This window comes from Anomaloglossus baeobatrachus, chromosome 11, assembly GCF_048569485.1.
Source record: "Anomaloglossus baeobatrachus isolate aAnoBae1 chromosome 11, aAnoBae1.hap1, whole genome shotgun sequence".
Taxonomy (NCBI): domain Eukaryota; kingdom Metazoa; phylum Chordata; class Amphibia; order Anura; family Aromobatidae; genus Anomaloglossus; species Anomaloglossus baeobatrachus.
The window spans coordinates 3,435,604-3,446,367 of record NC_134363.1 but is presented as its reverse complement, the minus strand read 5'-3'; the positions used below and the strand labels follow the sequence as shown (position 1 = coordinate 3,446,367).

General features: G+C 53.6%; 1 protein-coding gene across 1 annotated transcript in view; it reads right to left on the bottom strand.

Moving 5' to 3' along the window:
- Positions 1-645: 645 nt before the first annotated feature.
- The window catches only part of TMEM82 (transmembrane protein 82), a 32,894-nt gene continuing 22,775 nt past the window's right edge, over positions 646-10,764 (bottom strand). The window contains exons 4-7 of the mRNA XM_075327632.1: positions 5,878-6,052; positions 2,575-2,983; positions 1,598-1,785; positions 646-1,291 (exon numbers count right to left, since the gene is read on the bottom strand). Coding sequence (XP_075183747.1) covers positions 1,211-1,291; positions 1,598-1,785; positions 2,575-2,983; positions 5,878-6,052 — 853 coding nt within the window. The 3' untranslated portion in view covers positions 646-1,210. The remainder of the gene's footprint in view (positions 1,292-1,597; positions 1,786-2,574; positions 2,984-5,877; positions 6,053-10,764) is intronic.

Here is a 10,764-nt window from a genome sequence, read left to right as displayed (position 1 = left end):
GCAGGCGCTATCACCCAGGATACGATTAGATGCACAGCTCAGCAGACAGTATCACCCAGGATAAGATTAGATGCACAGCTCAGCAGACAGTATCACCCAGGATAAGATTAGATGCAGAGCTCAGCAGCCGCTATCACCCAGGATACGATTAGATGCCCAGCTCAGCAGACAGTATCACACAGGAGAGGATTAGATATACAGCTCAGCAGACAGTATCACCCAGGATAAGATTAGATGCACAGCTCAGCAGACAGTATCACCCAGGATAAGATTAGATGCACAGCTCAGCAGACAGTATCACCCAGGATAAGATTAGATGCACAGCTCAGCAGACAGTATCACCCAGGATAAGATTAGATGCACAGCTCAGCAGGCGCTATCACCCAGGATAAGATTAGATGCACAGCTCAGCAGGCGCTATCACCCAGGATACGATTAGATGCACAGCTCAGCAGGCGGTATCATCCAGGATAAGATTAGATGCACAGCTCAGCAGGCGCTATCACCCAGGATAAGATTAGATGCACAGCTCAGCAGGCGCTATCACCCAGGATAAGTTTAGATGCACAGCTCAGCAGACAGTATCACCCAGGATAAGATTAGATGCACAGCTCAGCAGGCGGTACCACACAGGACAGACGTGGATACAGCAGTGCTTCTATTTACAGACATAGGTACAGGTGACTGGGGGTGATCGTGTTGGATACATGGGCTCTTGTGGGGGCTGCAGTTTTCTCTGAGCAGCGCCCCCTGCAGACAAGACCTGAGCGTACAGACATCTGCTCATATATGGTGACGGCGAGCCCACCGCATCCTCCGGAGCCCACGGACCCCAGCCCTGCTGCTGGGGATAGACACTTGGCTGTGTTCTTTGCTTGCTGTCAGTGAATGTGAGGGACGATCCTCTGATGGGAGCCTCGTGCTGTGGCTTTGTCACAGTGTGTCAGCCGTCACCGGGGGCGCCGGGCAGGTGATCAGCCGAAGGCTGCACATACAGCTGCATCTATTCAATGACAGCAAGCAGAAAGCACAGAGTCACGTGGCACACAGCAGGCGGCCATCATCCTGAGCCGGGATGTGCAGCGGATATACGGGGGTCTTCCAGGAGGCGCCTCTGCTCCCTGTCCTCTCATTCCTTCCCGCTCACTATGGGGGTCTGTGTTCTCCACATTTCACAGTCATTATGGGACCCCTCAGGACGGGGTCGGTCTCATCGCTCCAGGGTGGTCTCAGTCCTCGGGCTTCTGGACGTCGGGATCTTTCTTGCAGGCGGTGGTCTCTCGGCGTAATCCTTGAGAATAAATGGGAGATAAAAATATGGGAGATAAGACCGAACCCCAAAAATCACAGGTAGAAGCCGAAACCCATATAAAGTCAGCATGTGCTCTGTGCTGCGGACCCCCACTCCCACCATGTGCAGAGTGCGGGTGTGTGCTGCCACCTAGGGGCCACATGCGGTGTGACAATCACAATTAGGAAGGGGAGCAAGGGTTAAATATGAGGGGGCACAGTAGAAAAGATGACAAAAATGGGGTATAGGTGAAACTGGGGGCAATTATTGGGCGTCAGTGGATCCGGCGGGGGTCTGTTCTCCTACCTCCTCTCTGCAGACGTCCAGCATCGCCGCGGCGTGCACCAGACACCATAGCTCTCCAACCAGCGAGATGAAGATGTGTAAGATGTCGGCCCATCTCCCCACCGTCATCATCAGGATCAGGAGGCCCCCCATCCGAACGAACACCGTCTGATAGGCCATCTGCTCCGTGGGGTTCTGGTGCTGCTCCTCTGCCGGACAAACACGGACGTGAGAGGGGCAAACGCATGAAGACGGAAAGAAGGTGGGGGCCACGACGGCGAGAGGGGGCGCGGGCAGAGGCTACGACGGCGAGAGGGGGCGCGGGCAGAGGCCACGACGGCGAGAGGGGGCAGAGGCCACGACGGCGAGAGGGGGCAGAGGCCACGACGGCGAGAGGGGGCAGAGGCCACGACGGCGAGAGGGGGCAGAGGCCACGACGGCGAGAGGGGGCAGAGGCCACGACGGCGAGAGGGGGCAGAGGCCACGACGGCGAGAGGGGGCGCGGGCAGAGGCCACGACGGCGAGAGGGGGCGCGGGCAGAGGCCACGACGGCGAGAGGGGGCGCGGGCAGAGGCCACGACGGCGAGAGGGGGCGCGGGCAGAGGCCACCACGGCGAGAGGGGGCGCGGGCAGAGGCCACCACGGCGAGAGGGGGCGCGGGCAGAGGCCACGACGGCGAGAGGGGGCGCGGGCAGAGGCCACGACGGCGAGAGGGGGCGCGGGCAGAGGCCACGACGGCGAGAGGGGGCGCGGGCAGAGGCCACGACGGCGAGAGGGGGCGCGGGCAAAGGCCACGACGGCGAGAGGGGGCGCGGGCAAAGGCCACGACGGCGAGAGGGGGCGCGGGTGCGAGAGAGCGCGGGCAGAGTTAGTAGGGTTGCAGGAAAGCTGAGTGATAAGCCCTGCGGGGGCGGTAGTAGAGGCCATACAATCACCCAGACATTTCCCTGCCCCCCCAGAGCTGTATCCTGCCCTGTAGGGGGCGCGGCGGTCCTCACCTTGCATGTAGATCACCAGCAGGGTGTAGCAGATGGTCAGTGGAGTCCAGAACCTCACCGCCTCTGCCGTGCTGAGGAAATCCCGATTAATCACAGCCACAGCGGCCAGATCTGACACCAGGAAGGCCACTTTCAGTGCCCGCCACAGCACAGCAGGAATGTCATGCCAACTGGCCAGCAAGGACAGGCAAACCCCACAATAGCGGTTACTGCTGTGCAGCTGGTACATGACGGCCACGTGCTGGCACATCCTCCTCGTCTGCCACACAATCAGCCCCGCCAGGCCCACCGCCAGCAGCAGGTTCCAGGTCCGGTGCGGGGCCCCTTCATGGAGGTAATCCAGGCTGCAGGTCACCCCACATCCCAGGGAAAACTGGCAGAGCAGGAAAAGCTGCGAACTCCGGGTGCCCTGCGACCACAAATACACATTATTATTATCCAGGCACCATTGATTGTACAGTGTGCGGGATAATCGGGGGTTGTGGTGGTGAGGCGGCCGCTCCGGTGGGGGGTGAGGCGGCCGCTCCGGTGGGGGGTGAGGCGGCCGCTCCGGTGGGGGGTGAGGCGGCCGCTCCGGTGGGGGTGAGGCGGCCGCTCCGGTGGGGGTGAGGCGGCCGCTCCGGTGGGGGTGAGGCGGCCGCAGGGTCATTGCAGGCTTTCAGATGGGTTTCCAGGTTCTGTTTGAAGGTTCTGAATGTGGTGGAATATCGCACTTGTTGGGGACAGAATTCCCGAGGACAGAGGATACTCCGGAGGACTCCTGGAGGCGATTGGGAGAGGATCGTACATGAGTGGAGCAGAGGAGGAGGTCTTGAGAGGACTGGAGACTATGTGTGGGGATTAGTTGGAGATACATGGAGGGGACAGATCATGGCCGGCTTTGTAGGTCGGTGTTTGATCTAGATACGTTGGGGAATTGGGAGCCAATGAAGGGATTTGCACAGGAGTAGAGGAGAGCGGTGGATGGAGCGGGGAGGCCACAGAGAAGGAGGTTGCAGTAGTCGAGGCGGGAGATGATGAGGGCGGCACTACCATTTTAGTAGATTCCGGGTTCAAGAAAGCATGGATTCTGGGAATATTTTGAAGTTGGAGCGGCAGGAGGTGGTGAGGGATTGGATGTGAAGGACAGGGTTACTCCGAGGCAGCGGGCATCTGGTAAAGCGTGATGTGATCTATTGTGATAGAGGGGGTCGGGGGAAGCGAGATGGGGAATATAGAACCTTATAACACTGTGGTCACCACCAGAGCTGCACTGCACTATGGGGGAATGACGTCACCTGGTGCCATGTGATGTCACTGCTCTATGGAGGAATGGCGTCACCTGGTGCCATTTGATGTCACCGCACTATGGAGGAATAACGTCATCTGGTGCCATGTGATGTCACCGCACTATGGAGGAATGACGTCATCTGGTGCCATGTGATGTCACTGCTCTATGGAGGAATGACGTCACCTGGTGCCATGTGATGTCACCGTACTATGGAGGAATGACGTCATCTGGTGCCATGTGATGTCACTGCACTATGGGGGAATGACGTCATCTGGTGCCATGTGATGTCACTGCACTATGGAGGAATGACGTCATCTGGTGCCATGTGATATCACTGTACTATGGAGGAATGACGTCATCTGGTGCCATGTGATGTCACTAATATGAAGGAATGACGTCATCTGGTGCCATGTGATGTCACTAATATGAAGGAATGATGTCATCTGGTGCCATGTGATGTCACTAATATGGAGGAATGACGTCATCTGGTGCCATGTGATGTCACTAATATGAAGGAATGACGTCATCTGGTGCCATGTGATGTCACTAATATGAAGGAATGACGTCATCTGGTGCCATGTGATGTCACTAATATGAAGGAATGATGTCATCTGGTGCCATGTGATGTCACTAATATGGAGGAATGACGTCATCTGGTGCCATGTGATGTCACTAATATGGAGGAATGATGTCATCTGGTGCCATGTGATGTCACTAATATGGAGGAATGACGTCATCTGGTGCCATGTGATGTCACTAATATGGAGGAATGACGTCATCTGGTGCCATGTGATGTCACTAATATGGAGGAATGATGTCATCTGGTGCCATGTGATGTCACTAATATGGGGGAATGACGTCATCTGGTGCCATGTGATGTCACTAATATGGAGCAATGACGTCATCTGGTGCCATGTGATGTCACTAATATGGAGGAATGATGTAATCTGGTGCCATGTGATGTCACTAATATGGAGGAATGATGTCATCTGGTGCCATGTGATGTCACTAATATGGGGGAATGACGTCATCTGGTGCCATGTGATGTCACTAATATGGAGGAATGTCGTCATCTGGTGCCATGTGATGTCACTAATATGGGGGAATGACGTCATCTGGTGCCATGTGATGTCACTAATATGGAGGAATGATGTCATCTGGTGCCATGTGATGTCACTAATATGGGGGAATGACGTCATCTGGTGCCATGTGATGTCACTAATATGGAGGAATGACGTCATCTGGTGCCATGTGATGTCACTAATATGGAGGAATGACGTCATCTGGTGCCATGTGATGTCACTAATATGGAGGAATGATGTCATCTGGTGCCATGTGATGTCACTAATATGAAGGAATGATGTCATCTGGTGCCATGTGATGTCACTAATATGGAGGAATGACGTCATCTGGTGCCATGTGATGTCACTAATATGAAGGAATGATGTCATCTGGTGCCATGTGATGTCACTAATATGGAGGAATGATGTCATCTGGTGCCATGTGATGTCACTAATATGGAGGAATGACGTCATCTGGTGCCATGTGATGTCACTAATATGGAGGAATGACGTCATCTGGTGCCATGTGATGTCACTAATATGGAGGAATGACGTCATCTGGTGCCATGTGATGTCACTAATATGGAGGAATGATGTCATCTGGTGCCATGTGATGTCACTAATATGGAGGAATGACGTCATCTGGTGCCATGTGATGTCACTAATATGGAGGAATGACGTCATCTGGTGCCATGTGATGTCACTAATATGGAGGAATGATGTCATCTGGTGCCATGTGATGTCACTAATATGGAGGAATGACGTCATCTGGTGCCATGTGATGTCACTAATATGGAGGAATGACGTCATCTGGTGCCATGTGATGTCACTAATATGGAGGAATGACGTCATCTGGTGCCATGTGATGTCACTAATATGGGGGAATGACGTCATCTGGTGCCATGTGATGTCACTAATATGGGGGAATGACGTCATCAGCTGAGTTCGTCGTCTTGTTGCTCTTTTACAAACCTTGTGTAGAGATAAGATCATGGAGACTGCACGAAGGGAGAACTCCAGAACCACCAGAGCCCCGACCCGCGGCCCCAGGAGGGAGTAAATGAAGGTGAGGAGCAGGAGATGGAGCAGGTCACCGAGCCGTGACGAGGCGCCGAGCACAGACGCCTTCTTCTGTTTCTCGGGGTCACTGCAGGCGGAAGAGAGGGTTCAGAAGTCGTGAAGACTCATAACATGGTTACCAATAACTACTAGTGTGTGCATTCATCAGGAAGGCCTGGTTACCAGACTGCTAACTAGTACTATCTACACTGATGGATACTGCTAACTAGTACTCATTATACTGCTAACTAGTACTCACTATACTGCTAACTAGTACTCACTATACTGCTGGATACTGCTAACTAGTTCTCACTATACTGCTAACTAGTACTCACTATACTGCTGGATACTGCTAACTAGTTCTCACTATACTGCTAACTAGTACTCACTATACTGCTAACTAGTACTCACTATACTGCTAACTAGTACTATCTACACTGATGGATACTGCTAACTAGTACTCACTATACTGCTAACTAGTACTATCTACACTGATGGATACTGCTAACTAGTACTCACTATACTGCTAACTAGTACTATCTACACTGATGGATACTGCTAACTAGTACTCACTATACTGCTAACTAGTACTATCTACACTGATGGATACTGCTAACTAGTACTATCTACACTGATGGATACTGCTAACTAGTACTCACTATACTGCTAACTAGTACTCACTATACTGCTCACTAGTACTAACTGGCAACTAGTAGCAATGGCAGGCTCCGGCCTATCAGAGGCAAGCTGATGCGTATGATATTGCCAGGTCCACGTGCCTGGAGGCCACAAGAAGTGGAAGAGGACGTGGAGGGAAGTGAGGACAGGAGAGGAGAACCTTTGTGTGGATCTGCACGAGGAGAGGAGTGAAAAGGGGGAAAACAAAACCCAACAATCTCACGTTACGCGTCGTCCTGAATAAAATAAATGTGAGATAATCAATCACCATCTGGAGTGTGGTGACAGCGCAGCGCCCCCTCTACCCTGACGTGTCATCCACAGTCCAGGGCTGTCACTGTGACTGCATGCGTTACCCTCCTGGGGACGCGCCCCACTATGCGCATATGCCCGCGTTACCCTCCTGGAAGCGCGACCCACTCTGCGCATGCGCCCGCGTTACCCTCCTGGGGACACAACCCACTCTGCGCATGCGCCCGCGTTACCCTCCTGGGGACACAACCCACTCTGCGCATGCGCCCGCGTTACCCTCCTGGGGACACAACCCACTCTGCGCATGCGCCCGCGTTACCCTCCTGGGGACACAACCCACTCTGCGCATGCGCCCGCGTTACCCTCCTGGGGACACAACCCACTCTGCGCATGCGCCCGCGTTACCCTCCTGGGGACACAACCCACTCTGCGCATGCGCCCGCGTTACCCTCCTGGGGACACAACCCACTCTGCGCATGCGCCCGCGTTACCCTCCTGGGGACACAACCCACTCTGCGCATGCGCCCGCGTTACCCTCCTGGGGACACAACCCACTCTGCGCATGCGCCCGCGTTACCCTCCTGGGGACACAACCCACTCTGCGCATGCGCCCGCGTTACCCTCCTGGGGACACAACCCACTCTGCGCATGCGCCCGCGTTACCCTCCTGGGGACACAACCCACTCTGCGCATGCGCCCGCGTTACCCTCCTGGGGACACAACCCACTCTGCGCATGCGCCCGCGTTACCCTCCTGGGGACACAACCCACTCTGCGCATGCGCCCGCGTTACCCTCCTGGGGACACAACCCACTCTGCGCATGCGCCCGCGTTACCCTCCTGGGGACACAACCCACTCTGCGCATGCGCCCGCGTTACCCTCCTGGGGACACAACCCACTCTGCGCATGCGCCCGCGTTACCCTCCTGGGGACACAACCCACTCTGCGCCGTCCCCCCGGTGTACCCTCCTGGGGACACAACCCACTCTGCGCCGTCCCCGCGGTACCCTCCTGGGGACACAACCCACTCTGCGCCGTCCCCGCGTTACCCTCCTGGGGACACAACCCACTCTGCGCCGTCCACCACAGATATATACAATGGAAAACATCCTAGAAAATGGGAATCATTGAAGAAAGCAAAGAAACCTGCAGAGACAAGTCACCCACGAGAGGTCACCAGGGGATCACTAGTCAGCAGTGTCTGTGCAATTAGTCATCATTACCAGCCTGGTGTACTAGTTAGCAATGTGTATCCGTGCAGTTAGTGAGTAATCATTAGCAACCTGGTGTACTGGTTAGCAGTGAGTACTAGTTAATGAGTAATCATTAGCAACCTGGTGTACTAGTTAGTGAGTACTAGTTAGTGAGTAATTGTTAGACTGATGTACTAGTTAGCAGCGTGTATCTGAAGTTAGGGAGTAATCGTTAGCAGTGAGTACCAGTTAATGAGTAATCATTAGCAACCTGGTGTATTAGTTAGTGAGCAATTGTTAGCAGCCTGATGTACTAATTAGCAGTGAGAACTAGTTTGCAGTGTGTATCTGCAGTTAGTGAGTAATCATTCGCAACCTGGTGTACTAGTTAGCAGTGAGTACTAGTTAGTGAGTAATTGTTAGCAGCCTGGTGTATTAGTGAGTACTAGTTAGTGTGTATCGGGGGAGTCAATAGGAGCCTGGTGTACTGGTTAGCAGTGTTTCTCGATGGAGTTAGTAATCATTAGCAGTCTACTAGTTAGCAGTTTGTACTGGTTAGCAGCCTGGTGTATTGGTTAGCAGCAGGGTGTACTGGTTAGTATGGTGTACTAGTTAGCAGTATTGGTAGAGTAATAGTTAGCAGCCTGGTGTACCGGTAAGCAGTGAGTACTAGTTAGCAGTGTGTCTCAGTGGAGTTAGTAATTATTAGCAGTGTACTAGTTAGTGAGTGCTAGTTAGTGCCTGGTGTACTGGTTAGTAGTAATAGTTAGCACCCTAGCGTACTGGTTAGCAGCGAGTACTAGTTAGTGCCTGGTGTACAGGTTAGCAGTAATCGTTAGTACCCTGGTGTACTGGTTAGCAGCGAGTTCTAGTTAGTGGCTGGTGTACGGGTTAGCAGTATTAGTGGAGTAATAGCCTGGTGTACTGGTTAGCAGTGAGCACTGGTTAGCAGTGAGTACTAGTTAGAGGCTGGTGTACTGGTTAGCAGCGAGTACTAGTTAGTGGGTGGTGTACGGGTTAGCAGTATCAGTGGCATAATAGCCTGGTGTACTGGTTAGCAGGGAGCACTGGTTAGCAGTGAGTACTAGTTAGTGGCTGGTGTACGGGTTAGCAGCGAGTACTAGTTAGAGGCTGGTGTACGGGTTAGCAGCGAGTACTAGTTAGAGGCTGGTGTACGGGTTAGCAGTATCAGTGGCGTAATAGCCTGGTGTACGGGTTAGCAGCGAGTACTAGTTAGTGGCTGGTGTACGGGTTAGCAGCGAGTACTAGTTAGTGGCTGGTGTACGGGTTAGCAGCGAGTACTAGTTAGTGGCTGGTGTATGGGTTAGCAGCGAGTACTAGTTAGTGGCTGGTGTATGGGTTAGCAGCGAGTACTAGTTAGTGGCTGGTGTACGGGATTAGCAGCGAGTACTAGTTAGTGGCTGGTGTACGGGATTAGCAGCGAGTACTAGTTAGTGGCTGGTGTACGGGGTTAGCAGCGAGTACTAGTTAGTGGCTTGTATACGGGGTTAGCAGCGAGTACTAGTTAGTGGCTGGTGTACGGGGTTAGCAGCGAGTACTAGTTAGTGGCTGGTGTACGGGTCAGCAGTATTAGTGGAGTAATAGCCTGGTGTACTGTTAGCAGTGAGCACTGGTTAGCAGCGAGTACTAGTTAGTGGCTGGAGTACTGGTTAGCAGTGAGTACTAGTTAGTGGCTGGTGTACGGGCTAGCAGTATCAGTGGCGTAATAGCCTGGTGTACGGGTTATCAGCGAGTACTGATTAGTGGCTGGTGTACGGGTTAGCAGCGAGTACTGGTTAGTGGCTGGTGTACGGGTTAGCAGCGAGTACTGGTTAGTGGCTGGTGTACGGGTTAGCAGCGAGTACTGGTTAGTGGCTAGTGTACGGGTTAGCAGTATCAGTGGCGTAATAGCCTGGTGTACGGGTTAGCAGCGAGTACTGGTTAGTGGCTAGTGTACGGGTTAGCAGCGAGTACTGGTTAGTGGCTGGTGTACGGGTTAGCAGCGAGTACTGGTTAGTGGCTGGTGTACGGGTTAGCAGCGAGTACTGGTTAGTGGCTAGTGTACGGGTTAGCAGCGAGTACTGGTTAGTGGCTGGTGTACGGGTTAGCAGCGAGTACTGGTTAGTGCCTGGTGTACGGGTTAGCAGCGAGTACTGGTTAGTGCCTGGTGTACGGGTTAGCAGCGAGTACTAGTTAGTGCCTGGTGTACGGGTTAGCAGCGAGTACTAGTTAGTGCCTGGTGTACGGGTTAGCAGCGAGAACTAGTTAGTGGCTGGTGTGCGGGTTAGCAGCGAGTACTGGTTAGTGGCTGGTGTGCAGGTTAGCAGCGAGTACTGGTTAGTGGCTGGTGTACGGGTTAGCAGCGAGTACTGGTTAGTGGCTGGTGTACGGGTTAGCAGCAAGTACTGGTTAGTGGCTGGTGTACGGGTTAGCAGCGAGTACTGGTTAGTGCCTGGTGTACGGGTTAGCAGCGAGTACTGGTTAGTGGCTGGTGTACGGGTTAGCAGCGAGTACTGGTTAGTGGCTGGTGTACGGGTTAGCAGCGAGTACTGGTTAGTGGCTGGTGTACGGGTTAGCAGCGAGTACTGGTTAGTGGCTGGTGTACGGGTTAGCAGCGAGTACTGGTTAGTGGCTGGTGTACTGGTTAGCAGCGAGTACTGGTTAGTGGCTGGTGTAC